Genomic DNA, 18815 nt, shown 5'->3' with positions numbered 1-18815 from the left:
TAAAGAACAATACGATGAAATGCTTCTCTTTGCCCGGTTGCAGGGAAGACGCAGCTGCAAACGCCGATAAGGGTAAAACTAAACGCGCGAGATGTGATCCGAGTGGGAAAATCGCCCAGAAAAGAGATTATCGCCGAACGGAAAAGGAAAACGAGTCCGGGGTCTTTAATTAAAACCGAGTTTACAACAGCGGAGGGTGTTGTTTTTCGAGATACTTTGAAATATTCAAAAGATGAATTGCATATTGGAGAACTCTCTTTAACTTCGTTTTCCAGTGGGACAACTCTTAAAGATCCAAATGAAAATGCGAGAGATAACATGAAAGCTGAGGTGTGTGTGATCCTGAATAGGCGGAGAGAAACAGTAAAAATGGGAAACTTTGTTAAGGAGGATATCCCTTTTATGCTGGATGAAGAAGAACGAAGGAAAATTGTATAGAAGTTGCGAGGAGCGCTTGAAAGATGCGAATTATTTTTGGCGAAGAGATTTTTTATAGATACAATTAAGGGCAATATATTGAGTCCGGGATTGTAGAGAATATACCTTGCGAAGTAAATGTAAATTTCTCTCTCTCTCTCTCTCTCTCTCTCTCTCTCTCTCTCTCTCTCTCTCTCTCTCTCTCTCTCTCTCTCATATTTATTACCTAAGGATTAGTGTGCAAGAATGTGCAACTAATTCCACAGGAAATCTTCTCTTTTGGGCTTTGGCAAAAAAGAAAAAAAAAAATCAAATCGTTACAATACCCTTTTTGTTGTTATATTAATTGCACGTTGGGTTAAAGTGTTGTTTTATGTCTGACATCGTTAAAGGTACAAAGAAAATCCCAAACTAAACTTAGCACGAAAAGCATATTAATAGATTATGTTGATTAAAGACAAACAAGTTAACATAAAGTAATGGTCAGTGCCAAATACTAACCATTTAGTGTTACTGATTTTGGACAGCTCTGAGTAGCATTTACAACAGTACCAGCAAGAATTTGGTGATCAGAATAATTGATTTTGTCAGGAAAGTTACCAACCATTCGTTTAGCTGTTTTCTCTCTGCTTACCTAGGTAAGGAAACATTAACATGGTATGCTTTGTATTCTTTCTTCGCGTTTTAATACAGGAAGACTTAATTTTCTTGTGTCAACTGACGAGGATTGCACATCTGGCGTGAAATCTTTTAGCTGATCCCTTAGTTTTGCGTAAGACGTATCATTCCTGTTTCTGCAATGAGACAGGTTTATCAACAAATGTGCCGGGAATAGAGTGAATACACGTGGTAGAAAAATGCCATTAAATCTTTTATGTATCATCTACCAATGTGAGTGTTTTCGTAACAGAATTCAGGAAACATTCTTCCGGAAATGTGTCGCCATTGAATTTATATATATATTTTTTTTTTCAAATGTTCTAACTTTCCACAGAAGCATTGATGATGATTTTTATTTTCTGAGGGACGTTGCGGTTGTTAAACCGTAGGCAAACCTACTTTTTTTTTCAGTCCAGACGTTGTCCGCGATCTCGCGATTCTTATTTATCTTCCGGAGTTTGCTGAAGTCTAGATTCGAATTTACAGCTGCCCGATTTTATCATGGATATTTTCTTTCTCACAACATGAGTTACCTACGATTTTGCATTGTCCTTCTGCAACTGCTCTTTCTGAGTTGGTCCTCAGCCCGGGAATGCATACGCTTGTATCTTTTCTAAAAGTTTAGAGTCAATTTCAGTGCTTCATGTTTAATAAACCAAGGTTTAACAACCCTGATATCTTTCTGCTTTCCTCAAGATTTAGCATCACGTATTAGTTGACACTTAATGGCATATTTTATGGCTGTTTCTCTTATGACTTCAAAAACTATTTCTTTTCAGTGCAAGGATGATTTATTATTATTTATTTAAAAGAATAAGGAACAGTGACACCCGGGGTAATGTGATATCATTCATTGCTTCTAAGAGGTCCACTGGTACTTGAAAATGAAAATTCTTATTTCTTTTATATATTGGCGATTTGAGATATTTGGGCGGTAAGTTGTTTTAGATTATCCCGGTACCAGTTCTGATATGATAAAGAAGCTCTTTAACATTAAAATTATCAGGACTTGTATGTTTTAACAAGGATATACCATCTTGTATCATGAAAACGTGTATTTTCTGTACTTGCTCATGAATTATGTTTTCAAGTACAGTAGTTGTCAATAACCAATTTCTCGAAATTTGTGGGGTCACAGCCATTATTGCTAAAACCTGGTATAACACTGATCCCCACGACTGAGAGGAAAAGTATACCTTAGTTTAACCAGACCACTGAGGAGCTGATTAACAGCTCTCCTAGATGGCTGGCGAAGGATTAGACTTATTTTACGTGGCTAGAACCAGTTGGTTACCTAGCAAATGGACCTACAGCTTATTCAGGACTCGAAGCACATTATAGCGAGAAATGAATTTCTTCCATCAGAAATAAATTCCTCGAATTCTTCATTGACCGGTCGGAGAATTGAACGCAGGCCCAGCAAAGTGCCAGCCGAGAACGATATCGACCCGCCCAACGAGGAACATGGCTGAGAGGAAATTTCCTGTACCTCCTGATACAATATACTCATCCCATTCTCACGAGGCATGTCGATTGGCAGTCTCTTTTGGGGCCTTCACAAAGATGTTCTTTCCGATCTGTTGAAAGATATTGTCTCCTAGTTGTTCAGTGCTTATCGTTTGCTGTCAACCGTGCAGCCACTTTGTGAGACGTACTAAACCCACCAGACCTCCAAAAGTCATCAAACAAAAGCGAGCGTGAAGCGAAACTAAACAGTTGAAGAGACTCGTCGTCAAAAGCCCACAGATGCGGTAACGAGGAATTGGCGATTGAGAAACTGGGTAGCGGGAACTGGTGAAAATGAAAGAAAATGGTTGCTATGGCGTCGTTAGGACCTCTGCGAAACTGTTTCCTCTTGCAACAGAACGTTTTCTCGTTCCAGGGCGTCATAGCAACGGCGACACATTCCGCCTTCTCAGAGTCTTTTTCTTGTTGGCGTGGCCACGAAAGAAGAAAATGGTCTTTTAAAAAAAAGTAATTTCATACAAAGGGAACTATCATTACATATGAAAATCTCTCTCTCTCTCTCTCTCTCTCTCTCTCTCTCTCTCTCACACACACATACACACATACGCACGCACACACACACATAAACTGAATACTTATATTTTCTTACATCTGTTTACATCTGTTTGTCAGTATAATGGCATCATCTCTCTCTCTCTCTCTCTCTCTCTCTCTCTCTCTCTCTCTCTCTCTCTCTCTAGATTTTAAATATAGTGTGTGATTAGCACTGTGTTAGTGCGCTAAGCTTATTAGGAAGGTCCGTGGCCCTATTCCCGTCTGCCACCCGTTACTCGACCCGTCTGTGAATACTCACTAGCGTCAGCTTTGGTCGAGAAAATTTCGTGGGGTTAGCAATCTCATCCCTGAAGACTTGCTGAGAATCGAAAGGCTGTAGCTATCTGGCGCTAGCTACGCTAAGAAATGGAGAAGAGGCCTATTGAATTGGTCTGCGAATCTTTCTCCTAACCACAAAAGAAGTCAGATAAGCTGTTGCACAGAGCCTCTTGGAATGAACATTGATCTTGTTAACCCCTAAGCTTTTTATCATTTTCTTTCTCCAGCATGTTAAGAGGAGCATGATGAGTATTTTAATAATAAAACAACGTGTAATAACCTCTAAAAGTTACTGCACACACTCAGATCCCGTGTCTTTGGTGACTTTGCTATAACTTCTCGTTCCAAATCAATAGGCTTTGTTTTCTCATTTCATAGTCTGCAAAATAGTACGGGAGTTGTTATTTTCATTAACAGGTAAAATCATCTCTGCAGTCATTCCATCATAACCCTGTGCTATCCATTTGTAGGTTTCTTTGATACTGGTTTCAATTCGACAACTGTGTAATCATTCAGTAATACATTCAGGTTTTTTTCTGCGTGGGGTATACCGATCCTAATGACAGCGATTTTCCGCTTTTCCTTTTCATCTATGAATATAACCTTAATAATGTTAACGGCTTCTCAAACACCAATGCCTCTCCCTGAATACATGGCTTTGGCAGCCTGTTAAACTGCTGGATCATGAATGAACACCTTGTGCAGAAAGATTCCACATTAGGCACCTGATACGCCCAGTCATCAGGCCTATGGACAGTGTATTAAACCTGTCTACTAACTGCACCACTCAGCTCTAAAGCTTCCTGGGTATGAAGGCCCATTCTTTCCATTACCTTCTTTCACCCTATTTATGCAACATTTTGTAAGTCTTCCCTCCTCCTACCGCCATTAAACACAAACTAGTTATACATTTTTTGTCACCATGCCGTCTCCCATTCTTTCCCTATGACCAGACCATCTCAAAATGCTCCGGTTCATCTTTTACCTTTATATATATATATATATATATATATATATGAACACATGAAATCACACAAATATCACTTAATACCAAATTCTCTAAACCCAGGGAATAGCTGACACCCAGGGGAATTATAATCCTTCTGGGGATCTGCCCCGGCTGGTACTGCCCCATATAAATTGTAATTCCCCTTGGGTGTAAATTATTCCAGAGGTATAGCGAGTTCAATTTTAAATAATAATTATGGCTTGATATTTATGAATATAAAAAATTCCACGCGTGCATAAATGACAAAAAATTTTATATGTGAGTTTGACTTGTATCCAGAAGCAATTCTTGCTAGTGAAATGCTGGCTTAGTCTAAGATGAAGATACTCGAAGCATGAATGGAAAGAAGCGATTGAATTACCATTGTGTTAAAAATCAAGATAGTGTTCGGGTGTATGACCCAGATTGTACAATCCATAAACTATCCAACTGAAAGTCGGGTCATTTATTTAGTCATTGATGTAATGAGTCTCTTCGGATCTTGGTTAATATTTTCGTTGCACTAATATAGCATTATAACATGAAAGGTTAGATCTTGGTGTTTTCAGTTTTTTTATTTTTTATTTTATTTTATTTATTTATTTTTTATTTTTTTTTGAGAAGGCTGTGTCTTTTTTAGCATTCCACAGCGCAGGGCCGTTGAGTAGCGATTGTTGATGTGGAAGTAAGTGTTTTTGTCGTAAGGAAATTCTTATTATAATTTTTCCTCATTATGTGATCCTTAGAAAGAGGTAATGTTTTGCTGTCGTGATTTCGATAGGGAGAGGGCCATGTTGATCTGTGACTGTATTTATCTAAATCTGGGGAAATGGTTGATTTGTAAGTAATCCAATGAACTACTATCACAGTTTTCTTACTTTGCACTTATTTTCCCGCAGATCCAAGTGACATGGATGAATACGATGACCACTACGACGATGATGACGACAGCACTTCCTATCGGTCACCTTACCATTACCAGACACCTTTGAACCCTGTGTACCGCAAGAGGTCGAGACCAGTCGAGGAAGCGCCAGTGTTCTCGGGAGAAAAGATGACCATGTCGCAGTTACGAAGGATTGCCAATATGTTGGATAACTTCAGGTTCGTGATTCATGCTGTTACTTTGTTCTGAGGGTGAATGTGGCCATATTGCCTTTACCTCCTTGGCGTGGGCGTAACCTCAGTTCCCAAAATCTGTTAACTTCTTGTTTTTGAACTTTGCCCTGTGTTCACAGACTTTTTGTGCACGGAATGGACTCATTAATATAAATGGTTTCATAAGTTTTCTAAGCTTTTCTATTACCTGTTTGCTAATCAGAAATTTTTACATCGATAATCCTATTTCCAGCGTCGATGACCATAGCTGCGGCACCAGTTCTTATGATCCAACAAATCAGTCAAATAGTTGTTATGTTTCAATACCACATTCCTTTAGTTCAAAACACTTTTGTTAGCCACCCATAGTGTTTGTGTTTCTGCTTCCTGAAGAACCTCGCTCTCCTACCATGGTTTTGTCCTCTGTCTTCAGTTGGTGGTCAAGTGTTTTGAACCAGGTCTTTTTTTAGCAACAGATTTTTGTCAATGTTTTTTCCAATTTCCGTCCATTTTAGAGCTAGATATTCTGGAAATAGGAAGTTTTCTCTTTTTACATAACGCGGTTCAGTTAATATTTCGCTCCTTCTACAGCAAACTGTGGAATTCTTTACTCTTCCTGTCTTCCCTGAGGAATAACTGTTCTTCCATTAAGAGCCGTTTGCATTGCTTCATTCTTTCCCATTTTCTTGTTTTCTCTGGACCTGAACTAGTTAGCGGCCCGTCCGATGGATGTTATTGTAAATTAAAAAAGACATTTTATATCACATGTGCCCTAACTGTGTAGTTACCTCATCCTGGAACTTTTTCTTCTAATATCAATATTTTTTATTCATGAAATTCTTTTCTAACTTTTATTCCTAACATATATCAGTCAATCAGGCCAGTGCATTTACGTTCTGCAGCTCATTTCTCGACTTACCAGTAGTTTAACCGATGTAATTTCATCTAATTTTAATACAGTTTCAATTTACCATAGCTTACAAATGTGGCTCACTTATCTTTGCAACAAGCCTATTGGAAATATAAAAAAAAAAAAAACATTAAAACCAACTTCTTTTACTCTTCTTTAAGGCAGAAATTTTTTCATTTTTGTTTTTGTTTTTGTACAGTGATCTCACAGATAAATTTTGATTTCATTCCATAGTATTATAATTATTGTGTCGTATTATACCAGTTATTTTTTTAGCCTTGGACTAGTATTAGTTTCGCCAAGATACATCATACAGTGTCCATGAGACCTTGCCCTTTCTCGTACGCCACTCTTTGTTTAACGCGTATCACAAATATTCTAAAACTTGGGCATTAGTTCAGTATAGCTCATGTTTCTCTTTTTTTTTTCATATGGAAAGCTTCACAGATTTCCCGTAATTACTATAATTATATAGAATCAGGCGATACATTTTTCAGGATTTTCCTTATGAATGTATTCGACATTATTTATATATAAGTTATTTATGGTAGTTACTTGAGGTAGATGTAGTACTTTTTTCTTGGAATCCTTCAGGTTTGTTGGTGGTCCCGTTAGGAAAGAGTCACGTTTGTTTGTTAAAAAAAGGAACAGTTAAAGAAAGTAGCCTTGGTTATCATTGAAAATAAATTTTAGTCACAGGCTATAGTTCTCTTATGAGTATTATTGATATTTGCTTGAATTGATGCAGTAACTAGGTAGCATTAAGGCTTGTGATTGTTTATATGTAAGAAACGAAACAAATTATCTGCTAGACTCAGCCATCAGCACTTTTTTTTCGATATTTTTTTTTTTTTTTGTATAGCTATGCCAGTCATTTACCTCAACTTTGTCATAAGTGTTATTTAGCCCTCGTCAGCGTCTCGACTCCTCCGCAAATAATAGTCATTATTTGACTTTATTTTTAGATATATCTTCACGTACGGTAAACGAAATATAAAGGTGGCAGTTAGTCAACTCACGGTTGATTATGTTTTCAATTTGTACAAAGATTATTATTATTAGGTAATTAAACCAGACCACCAAATTAAAACGCCACAAAGATGTTGGCTTCCTCATTTCTGTTTCTTGAAGGAAATTCACGGCCGTGGAATATGGGACAGTACCAAGTATTAGTTTCATATAAATGGCCTCTTATGACAGGTTTGATACGGCATCTGTTCAGTATATTGTTAACGCTTTATAATTAACGGGCGAAGTATAAATACATAATATATCATCCTCCGTTCCAACAGGTACTCGTATATAATTTTTTTATTTAGTTTTTAAGTTGACAATTCGTTCCGGCTCATGATCATCGACCAAAATTTAGCGTGTAGGAAATCACTACTGGCCTTTTTTGCATATTTTATTTAAATTTGTATTTTCACCTAATAAGGAGAAAGGTGGAGTATCTGAGTTGAATTTGAGTCGAGTAGGTGCCTATAAAATATATTTCCGTAAAAGCATCTTAATACAGCATTTTTCAGACTGATCGGTTTTGAACAAAAAGAGTTTAAACTGCATGAGGAACATTTTTTTGCATGTTTGTCGATGTCTGGAAAAGTCTAAATTCTAAAGCATTAACCTTTTTTTTTTTTCATTTCATTATAAAGACAAACCGTAGCATAAACCCTTTTGATATTTGATCGTAGGTTTCACGTCCGTCTCTTTCCATAACCTTCTTGCTTGTTTACTTAGATGATGATTTTCACTTATTCATATTGTAGTTGTCATTGATTACTGAAATGCAGTCAAGGCTGTTATCCTCCTGCAGGCTTCAGAAGAACGACCTCGAGGACCGGGAAGACCTTGAAGAAGGGGTGTTCGGCGAGTCCCCGACGAGACCCATGTACAGCGAAGCGGGCCTTCAGTTCATCCCAGAAGTGGGAGATGATGTGAGATCTGTTGCCGTTTGGTCTTCGTTTTTCTTCATTCTGATACCTCTTGCGCTCAGCTTTTACTTTCCATTACCAGCCCTTTAACATTTTTCCCTAATCTTTTTTATTTTGTGTAAATATTTTCATTATTTTCTCTGCTCTGTGGACGCAATTATTACCTGTCGTTCCAGCCTTTCATTCGCACTGTTTTTTATGTTTATTTTTTTCTTGCAAAGATTTTATCGCTTTTCTTATATTTTTTTCAGTTAATTTTTTCTTTAATTTATATATTTTTTGTTACATTTTCATTTTAATTTATTTATTAACGGTTTTGTCTAGCATTATTTCTTTTTGTGTTCTCCCTAACTCATCACTTTACGCTTATTACGGCCTTCGTTCATCAGACAAGTCCATATTTTCTCTGGTAAAATAAATGGAATTCTATTTACTCTAAATACAACCGTATCACTCTTTTTACAGCAATATTAATGGTTAACATTATTGTTATTTACTGTAAAATTATCTGCTTGGAAATTGCCAATGCTTTAACGCTTGATAATTTTTTTTTTTTTGTAAATACCGGCTCTATAACAGCATTTAGGTTAATGGTCAAATTCGTCACCACAACAATATACGAATTTTCTAAGGTCTCTGTAGCTTGACCATGAAATAAGAACGGCCGATGAGCAGTATGTTACGTCTGCCTTGCAGGACGACCCTATGGAGACTGCAGCCAGGGAAGCCATCTTGTCGAACATGCCCCAAGACCTGCACGTGGTGCAAGATGGATTCCGCAGCATGCCCGACGAGTTCCGCAACGTCCCTGGAGTGCTGGACACCTTTTCTCCAGGGAACGGTCGCAGGTATTTAAATTCACTTCGAAACCTTCCTGACGCCATAAGAAACATTCCAGAAGGCCTGGATGTCATCCCATTAGGTTACAATTCCATACCTGCCGCTCCTCAAGATTACCGGGGTCAAGAGCCTGTGGCCATGGAAAACTCCATACCGCGGTCTTTCTACATGCCTGACGTTGGTCCAGTGGAAGTTGGCAAAGATGATCTGCCTTGGAATCGACTGATGCTGGAGGAAGAGGAAGAAGAAGATGAAGACGACCTGCAAAACAGCCTCCCTCGCAGCAATAACAAAAACACAGCTCTTCAAGAAGCGTAAGCACATTCTCTTGCAAGTTTTTTCGGTTTTCTGAAAAGAAGGCTGTTGTTGTGCCGGCTTTGTCTGTCCGTCCGCACTTTTTTCTGTCCGCACTCTTTCTGTTTGCCCTCAGATCTTAAAAGCTACTGAAGCTAGAGGGATGCAAATTGATATGTTGATTATCCACCCTCCAGTCATCAAATATAAATTGCAGTCCTCTAGCCTCAGTAGTTTTTATTTTATTTAGGGTTAAAGTTAGCCATAATCGTGCATCTGGCAAAGATATAAGCCAGGCCACCACCCGGCCATGGTTAAAGTTTCATGGGCCGCGGCTCATACAGCATTATATTCAGACCACCGAAAGATAGTTCTATTTTCGGTTGCCTTGATTATACGATATACAGAAAACTCGATTGCGCCGAAGAAACTTCGGCGCATTTTTACTTTTTTTTTTTAATTATAGCGGTAAAAGAAAGTATGCGTAGTATGACAATTCATGAATTCACATTTCTACATGAAAACTTTAAGAACTGTCCAAGTAAACAAGACCTCAATTCTATGGTTGTACAGGAATTGATGTGAGCAAGTAAAGCTAACAGATATATGTGCTGGAGTCCCAGTTCTTAGGGTTTTTTTATATAGCCTATACTAGTATTTTCACTCTACAGCATGTGTAGGACTTTTATAGCTTCTTATTTTAAAACTGACCAGATGCTCTGCAACTAGTTTGAATTCTAAGTGCGATTGTTCCATAACTAAAGCCTGGCCGCCTCAAAGTCTAGCATTATACAGTACATACAGAGACTGTTCAGTAAACATTCGGCAGAGGTCCACAGAGTCCACCTTTATGTATCGTGTGAAATGGTTCATCCAGTGTGATTGAAGATTTTCGGAACTGTCGCCCTCTTTTAAATCGATCTGTTCCGTATTCACAGTGAGAGGAGGATGTTAGCTTTGAATATTAGTGGGTATGAATGTGGCATTTCCAGTGGGTATCACAAACTAGGTACTGGGCATTGTCCCGTCTTTTCGCTGAGAGTACAGTCCCTGATGTATTGTTTGAAGTGAGTGGTTCATTCAGTAAACCAAGGTACTGTGTTGAGCTCTACTCAAACTTCCATATTCTAGCTTCTTGAGGGAATATCGCCCAGTATTTATGGTTGCCCATAGCTTGAACATGAAGCGAAGCTAGATACTAACCTCATGTGTAGTGTAACTGATGCGAGTGGTAGAATGTAAATATGCTGCCTTTATTATTCCAGCTCCATTTTCTGCATGAATCCTTCTCTGTCTCCTTCTCAAGTTTTGTATCCAAGTGGATTGATAATGAGTTGATCATATGTAATCGTTTACTTTAGCACTTCCCTTAATAGTTGTGAATGCATGTACATGTCTCACATGAGCATCTGTCTGGTAAAGGGAAACTGATTTGTTTTTTTGTATTTAAATAAGAAATATAGTTACTAAGAGGAAATTTTGCTTATTAAGCACCTGAAAAGCATCTACTGCTAAGCAGTGCGGAGCAGTTGCTACGCACTGGTCTAGTGTGAAGATTTGGATTTTCATAACATCAATGGTATGAACAGAGTTCCTATTTCCAAATAATAAATCAATTTAACATTTAGACTTCAGAAAATATTCTAGTCAGAATGTAAGTCGTAAACATTGAGTTATGTCTCTTGTAACTCTGGTTTAATAATTAGGATTGCAATCCTAGATATGTGTCCCACGGTTTTTCCACATTTAATAACAGAAAGACGCCTGCGTTTCTGACATTTCATAATTTTGGTAAACCTTATGCATTGCCTCCGGGGAATCTGAATTGTAACAAACCTCAATGTACTGCATTATCGTGACTGAACTTAATACTTGTTTTTCCTTTAAAAAACACAGCATTAACAATGTCATTTATTCTATCGCCTGTGACCCACAAACGGCCATTACAAACGCAAAACGACAACAGGTTCGGTCCTCAACTCAACGCCATCCGGGACTTCGAGGAAGGGAACGACTTCAACGACTACCAGGACTACAGAGAAGGACTCCTTGACGAATACGGTGATTATGGTCAATACGACGTCCTCGATCAGGCTTTTCCCTTTCTTCAGAAATTCGACAAGAAAGATGAAGAACGAGCTGGTAGGTGGGAGGGAGGAATCACTTAGGGAGGAGGAGCTCGAGAAGCAAAACATTATAGGAAGGTAGTATGAGGTGATGTCAGTCATCAGAATGGTAGGAGGAAAGTGACCAACGCCACGAGTTTGAGGAAAGTGAGACACACAAAGTCCTTTTCTGGGATGTAGGTGTAATGAGAATGGAATAAATAGGCGAGGAAGGCTTTTGATATAATTTAATAGGTTCCTGAAGGCCAAACTACAGGCTATTTTCATTTCTTTAAGATTAAGATGACACGAAGCAATTTTTGAGATAGTAAGGGAAGGGAAACCGAATGTTGGATAATAGGAAATATTCTGAGGCCGGGGATTTTGAATAGAACATCCGGCCTTTTTTTTTTAATTCGTTCATAGGCCTGTAGTATAGTTACATGTAAGGAATAATATCTTTGAGGATGGCTAGGGAAGAAGTTTAGAAGGCGGGAGGTATTAGTCATTGTACAGAATTAGCTAGCCAGAATATTTGCACATAAGAAGGGATCAGGAGAATTGAGTCAGATGGCAAGGTGGCGAGATGCAATAAGTATATACTGTAGATTTGAGATTAAATTGACAATTCTAACAATACTGAACGAAGAAGCAAAGGAAAAGCAACAGATTCGCATGAAAAGATGGTGTCAATCTGACATTCTGTACACAAGTCAAGTAATGTTATTACTGTGGACATTCATTTTATTTCCTAGTCTCAAGAAAAACATTCTATGAGAAATATCCTGCTGTTAATTGTTTTGTTCTTCGTAAGATGTATTTTTTGTTAGACCGTGTAAGTGTGTTACAGGCTTAGTGCTTTGATAAAGTAAACTTTATCGACAGTCTTTAGCTTATTTTTGCATTTAACTGAGAACGTTTACAGGCTTAATTGCGCGTTGAATGAGCTGACAATTACATTAATTTTATCATCATTTAATGACCGTTTTCCTAAATACTAGTTTAAGTATAATTTTTGCTCCTCGTTTTGTTACTTATATCCTGCTCAAAGTTAAATATTACTGAAATGTAAGATGGAAATTATTTTATGAACAACGCTTGCGTAAACCAGTTTTACGCTGGTGAACTTAGAGAGAATATTACCATAGAAAGCTTTTTCTTGGCACAGGGAGTTGTGCGTAAGATATTATCAAAGGTACAGAAGGGGCTGACACCATTACCTTGCGTGTAATTCAAATAGGATGGTGGTCAGATAGACAGATGAAATAGTCTTAGACATGCCATTGGCCGAAGATTACGAAACTGCAGAGTGAAGGCAATTTTTGGTCACAGAATGTTTCAAAGGCTACAGAGTTACCTCAAACACCTGTTTGGCTTATCGTATATTTTTGCTCCCGGAATTTTGTTATGAACTTTTGCAAATTGGTTAGTTATTCATACCCACACATGCTCTCACTATATGTGTGTGTGTGTGTGTGTGTTTGACAAGTGATAAAATTTTCTTTCTTGACTTAATCTTTATTGAAATGTATTCGAATTGCTTTCACGAGTGCAGAGGAGGAATGTCACCTGTCATGCGGTCGGTCATTGGCAAATACAAATGTCTTAGAAATAAACGAATGTCTTATTAGTCTTGGTTGCAGATTCTAGGACAGAACTCTGTTTACATTATAATCCGTTTTGTGCTAATTAATTATTATTTTTTTTTTGTCTAATAACCGTTATTCACTTGTTTACTCTTGGGGACAAAATGATCTTAGCCTTTTATAGTTGTCAGATGTTAATGGGTCACTGATTTTGCTCTTGAATTCCAATACAGCAATTACAAATTCATCATATTCATCGTTATTTACATAATAATCAATCTGTCATGATATTGACTTTACTGACAATATTTATAGGATCACATTCTTCATAAGGATAAATAGGCTTGATTAGGCTGCTAAACATGAGTTAAATGCTTTGAGTTCTGTTCTGGAATTCCTCCATTTTAGGCCTGTGTTTCATATTTAGTGGCATGGATCCTAGATAGAAATTAGAACGAGTGTGTGATAGCGGTGTATATACATTTCAAGTTACGGTTTAGTTATGGAGATGACAATCATCGTATTAGTGATCATGATTCAAAGTTTTAATGTGAAACATCCAAAATGTGATTAGGCATTAATTTTCCTGGCTGCATTCCTTCCTTCGTTAAGCCATCAGTTTCTCAGCTAACCAAGATATTCAAATATTTTCATCCAAATCCATTAAGCTATTTATATTTTCATACTTTAACGTTAATTTAAGGAGTATTAATTATTTCTTCCTTGTTCAATGGTCTTTTCCTCACACAGTACATCTGTGTAGTTTTAGTAGCAAAATGGCCTGCTTTTGCTGAGAAGACAGTGTATACTTTAGCTCCAAAAATGATTTCTTTTGTTGTTACAGAATTAAGTACAGTTTCGGTTATGATAAGAAGTGTATTCATGATCTCACGATATAATTCATAATTAAATCTAACATAAGCATTTAAAAAAAAAAAGCTTAGGGACTTAGAATGCTGTTGGCTTTTTATCAATACAAAGCAGTGACATTTCGTGTTAATTTTGAGTTGGAGGTAACCCTTGGCAGTCCTCTCTCTCTCTCTCTCTCATTTAAAGGAATATTCCTCTACTGATGTCCTTACTGAGCCTTAATTTCCATTTTGATGCTCCTCTCTCTCTCTCTCTCTCTCTCTCTCTCTCTCTCTCTCTCTCTCTCTCTCTCTCTCTCTCATTTTTAATAAATGAATATGCCTTATTGATTTCGCCATAGTTCCTAATTTTCATTTCTTGATACTTTAGATTCTCTCTCTCTCTCTCTCTCTCTCTCTCTCTCTCTCTCTCTCTCTCTCTCTCTCTCTCTCTCTCTCTCTCTCAATTTTTAATAAAGGAATAATCCATACTGATTTCCCAGTAATTCTTAATTTTCATTGTTTGATGCGCTCTCTCTCTCTCTCTCTCTCTCTCTCTCTCTCTCTCTCTCTCTCTCTCTCTCTCTCTCTCTCTCTCTCTCTCAATAAATGAATATGCCTTATTGATGTCCCCATAGTTCCTGATTTTCATTTCTTGATTCTTTAGACTCTCTCTCTCTCTCTCTCTCTCTCTCTCTCTCTCTCTCTCTCTCTCTCTCTCTCTCTCTCTCTCTCTCTCTCTCTCTCTCTCTCTCTCATTTTTTAATAAAGGAATAATCCATTCTTAATTTTCATTGTTTCTCCAAGTCGCGTCCCTTGAACTCTTCCTTCACAATGCTTCTAACCAGTGTATGTTCGCATCATGTCCTCTGCCATGTAAACTTCGGAAAACTTGCCAATCCCCATTGACGGGAAACAGAGCCTCCTCTTTTGTCCATGTTATGTTTTATTTGTAAATACAACTGCCTTCCTTGAACCAACGTCTTGTCATGTTTCATTGAACTGTGTGAGTGTATGTTTGTAAGTGTGGCATCTTGGAAGACTTTGTCTCTGTGTCAGTCCTTGCATTGAGAACTGTATTTCTTACATGTCTTTCCTAGTCTACGTGCGAGTCATTATGTGATTTCATTATGTGCCGAGGGGCTTGTTTCATTTTTTTTTAGTCTTACGATAAGACAAAGATATCTGATATATCCAGTGGAGGAACTTCATACTAATTTGAACTCCTTTCTCCTGATAATTATGCTTTATTTCAGCTTCAGCCTCGCTCGTCTCTCTTCAGTCTCAGTACACGTTTAGTGATGTTCTGTCAGTGATTTTTCCGGGAGCTAGAATTTGAAAAATGCAGAAGCATTTCAGTTCTTCTTCGTTGAGATTGTCATCTTATATGTCACTTTTATCTCATTTTGACAAAGCGATTTATGATTTATGATATCAGCTTGAGTTTCTTTTATTGTGCTAGTTTTACATTTCTCTAAAAGAAAACTATTGTGCCGGCTTTATCTGAACGTCCGCACTTTATTCTGTCTGCACTTTTTCTGTTCGCCCTCAGATCTTAAAAACTACTAAGGCTGGAAGGGCTGCAAAACATACCAAATTGCAGCCCTCTGGCCTCAGTAGTTTTTATTTTATTTAAGAATAAAACTATCCATAATCGTGCTTCTGGAAACGATGTAGGATAGGCCACCACCGGGCCGTGGTTAGTTTCATGGTCAGCGGCTCATACAGCGTTATACCGAGACCACTGAAAGATAGATCTATTTTCGGTGGCCTTGATTATACGCCGTAGCGGCTGTACAGAAAACTCAATTGCGCCGAAGAAACTTCGTTGCAATTTTTTTTACTTGTTTTCTTATGTTTACACTAATTCCTTCCATCCCCTGGGGATTTTTAATTGAAACCTTTTTTTCTAATTTGTACTGGAATACCTCCATTTTCCTCTTTTTTTTTATTGTGTTTTCTTTCTCTTACCTTCGTGTTTCCTTATAACTTTATCCTATTAATTTTTTGGAAAAATATGTCATTGTATTCTTCGGCAATCTCTTCGTTGTATCTGGTTTTCACTGAATACTGATTTATATTTTTTTCTCAGTTACATTTGCTAATTTGTAGTGAATGTAATGTTTTTATGTTTTACTGTATTGTACTGTATTCATTTTTATTTCTATCAGTTCGATCTCGTTCCCTTAACTGAAATTAAATAATTTATATAAATGCTTGATATGATTTCGAACAAAAGTGTACACCATATATAATACTCATATCTAATTTTTTCGCCTAACGAGGATTATCTATCATGGTGTCACTGTAATATTATTTTCTATTCCTTGAAGCGATTGAATGATTTTGTTTCCATATTTGGCAGTACCCGAGCTCTCTGATTTACAACACTCCAAGAGCTCATAGTTGGCCAGTGCTTGAATACTTTTCTTGCTGAAGCCGAGTTTCTCTCGTGTCATAGTTATTTAAATTATTTTGGCTGGGTATATTTCCCATAAGTGCTGTAGGGTGACTGAAAAGTATTTCTTTATTACATGAAATAATTGACATCAATAAATCTAGTTTTTTTCCGCTTTGCAAGCACAGTTTTTGAGTTCAGAAGGTGGTTCCATACAGGTATGGTTTTTTTTATTGATCTGAATCATAGTATTCGTTTGTTCCTGTGCTATTTGATGTGGATTTTTCTCAACGCTAGAGACTTTTGTATGTGTGGGTGTGTATATATTATAAATACATATACAGTATAATATATTATATGTATATATATAATATACATACATACAAGTGGTTTGCTTCACAGTTATTGTACTTGTAACGCGCGATGTCAGGTTCTCTCCTGATTACACTAGGTTTATTCCCATAGAATCCTGTCAAAATATTTTCGGTATATATTACCTTTTTCACTCTTATTCCATTTACTGGTTATCTCATATAAGCTTCTCTTTTTTATATACATCTGTTCATTCTTTCTCTTTCAGTTGCAAATTCCTTTTTTTTTTTTCAATCATTTTATATGTTGTCATTACTCATTTTTTGTAAAAAAAACCCTTTTATCATCAGTGAATAAATATTAAACGAGTAACTCTTTAGTTCAGCAGTTTATTAAATCATTCATATTTCTCTCTCTCTCTCTCTCTCTCTCTCTCTCTCTCTCTCTCTCTCTCTCTCTCTCTCTCTCTGTTTAGGTAAGTTGTTTTTACTATTCGCGTTCCTTTGATCCGAGTTTTAGTTATTTCCCCATAAAACTTTTCCGAGAGTTTTTAAAATTCTTTCCCTTTTCCATTGGTCTCCGTGTTTTTTTTAATGTTTTTTATCCATCTACTGCTGATATCCACAGTCCATCTTTTCCTTTTCTCCTACGCCTAATTTAAAAAAAAAATTCTTGCCTTTTTTTAAGATTTAACTTATTTTTGTTTCAATTTTCAATTTTTTACCATTGTGTTTGAATGCTGTTTACTCTATTTACAATCGGTTATTGTGTATTGCTAACTATCAGGTTTGGTTTATTTATTTTTCCCCTACAGCAGATAGCCCTTGTTTTTCCCCAGATTTCTGTATTTTTGCAAGCAGGTTAACTTTTCATTATAAATTTACTGTCTGCATTCCTTTCTTGTGCTCTGCACTTATTTTTAATGAGAAGCAGGTCTAAAACGGTTTGATAATTTGATCGTTGTGATTATAATACCAGCGTTGTGTAATACACCATTTTGGTCAAATCTTTTGTTCGCCTTTTATTCTTTTGTCATTTCAGTTCGACCTCATCTTATACCGCTGTTGTTTTTCTGTTTTGATTTATTACTTTGAAAGGCATTTCAGTTCGACTTTATCGTATACTGCTATTGTTTTTCTGTTTCGATTTATTACTTTCAAGGCATTTTAGTTCGACCCTATCTTACACTGCTATTGTTTTTCTGTTTCGATTTATTACTTTCAGAGAATTCAATAAGGCAGGTTACTGCTCTCCACATCGTGTATAGCGACAGAGTTGGTTTCGAACCGATGCCTTGTCTTCGGTGCGCCTTCGTGATCTTACGTTCCGATCGATGTCACCTTCCACGGAGCGTGAACTCCCTCGGAGGGTGAACTCCCTCGGAGGAGCTGGGCTTTCGGGAAAAGGGACGAAAAATATTCGCTCTGCTTAGCGCTGATGAGGTCGAGTTCATTTTAATATTGAACTGAATATCACACTCGACACTCGTATGGTCTCTCTCTCTCTCTCTCTCTCTCTCTCTCTCTCTCTCTCTCTCTCTCTCTCTCTCTCTCTCTCTCTCTCTCTTTGTATCCGGTGGGATGAAAGGTTTTTTTTTAATTTAAAAAAAGCTTTGTTATTTTTTTTTTAATGGATCTCATTAACTACCGAAAACTTTTTTGATAGTATTTTCTTTGTTGCTAAAGGTATTCAGTGAACAGCAGGTGCGCTGTTTTGTAGCTCGAGGCTAAATCTTACAGCAAGGAGATTACACGAAGATTTTTTTCTTTTTTTTTCAGTGAAATGTCTTTGCCGCTTTGCTTTATTTTTAAAAGCGTCATTATTGGGATACAAAAGGAGTATGTTGAAGGTTCTTTTCAGAAGTTTTCTTCTTTTTGCTTTCCGTAATGAATCGCAATTGTTGTGCGCCTCGTTGCTTTGTGACGGCCGGGAACTCCACCCATTGTCACCGGCCGTTATTATCGACGCATATAATGGAATCAAATAAGTCTCGCAATAATCGCCGTAAGAATGGAAAGAATCTCACTGATGAGGATCATTGCCTCGATATTTTTACTCTCTCTCTCTCTCTCTCTCTCTCTCTCTCTC

General features: G+C 37.2%; 1 protein-coding gene across 50 annotated transcripts in view; it reads left to right on the top strand.

Annotated features, from left to right (window-relative positions):
• Positions 1-18815, top strand: part of LOC136826963 (uncharacterized) — a 578486-nt gene that overhangs the window by 285656 nt on the left and 274015 nt on the right. For 36 of the 50 annotated variants that reach the window (XM_067084667.1, XM_067084908.1, XM_067084885.1 and 33 more), the window contains 4 exons: positions 5305-5509; positions 8227-8347; positions 9041-9498; positions 11445-11620. In XM_067084667.1, coding sequence (XP_066940768.1) covers positions 5305-5509; positions 8227-8347; positions 9041-9498; positions 11445-11620 — 960 coding nt within the window. The remainder of the gene's footprint in view (positions 1-5304; positions 5510-8226; positions 8348-9040; positions 9499-11444; positions 11621-18815) is intronic. The other 14 variants (XM_067084940.1, XM_067084928.1, XM_067084933.1 and 11 more) reach the window with 1 other exon arrangement.

This window comes from Macrobrachium rosenbergii, chromosome 3 (assembly GCF_040412425.1).
Source record: "Macrobrachium rosenbergii isolate ZJJX-2024 chromosome 3, ASM4041242v1, whole genome shotgun sequence".
Taxonomy (NCBI): domain Eukaryota; kingdom Metazoa; phylum Arthropoda; class Malacostraca; order Decapoda; family Palaemonidae; genus Macrobrachium; species Macrobrachium rosenbergii.
Note: the sequence above shows the minus strand (reverse complement) of the source record. Positions and strands in the feature narration are given on the sequence as shown.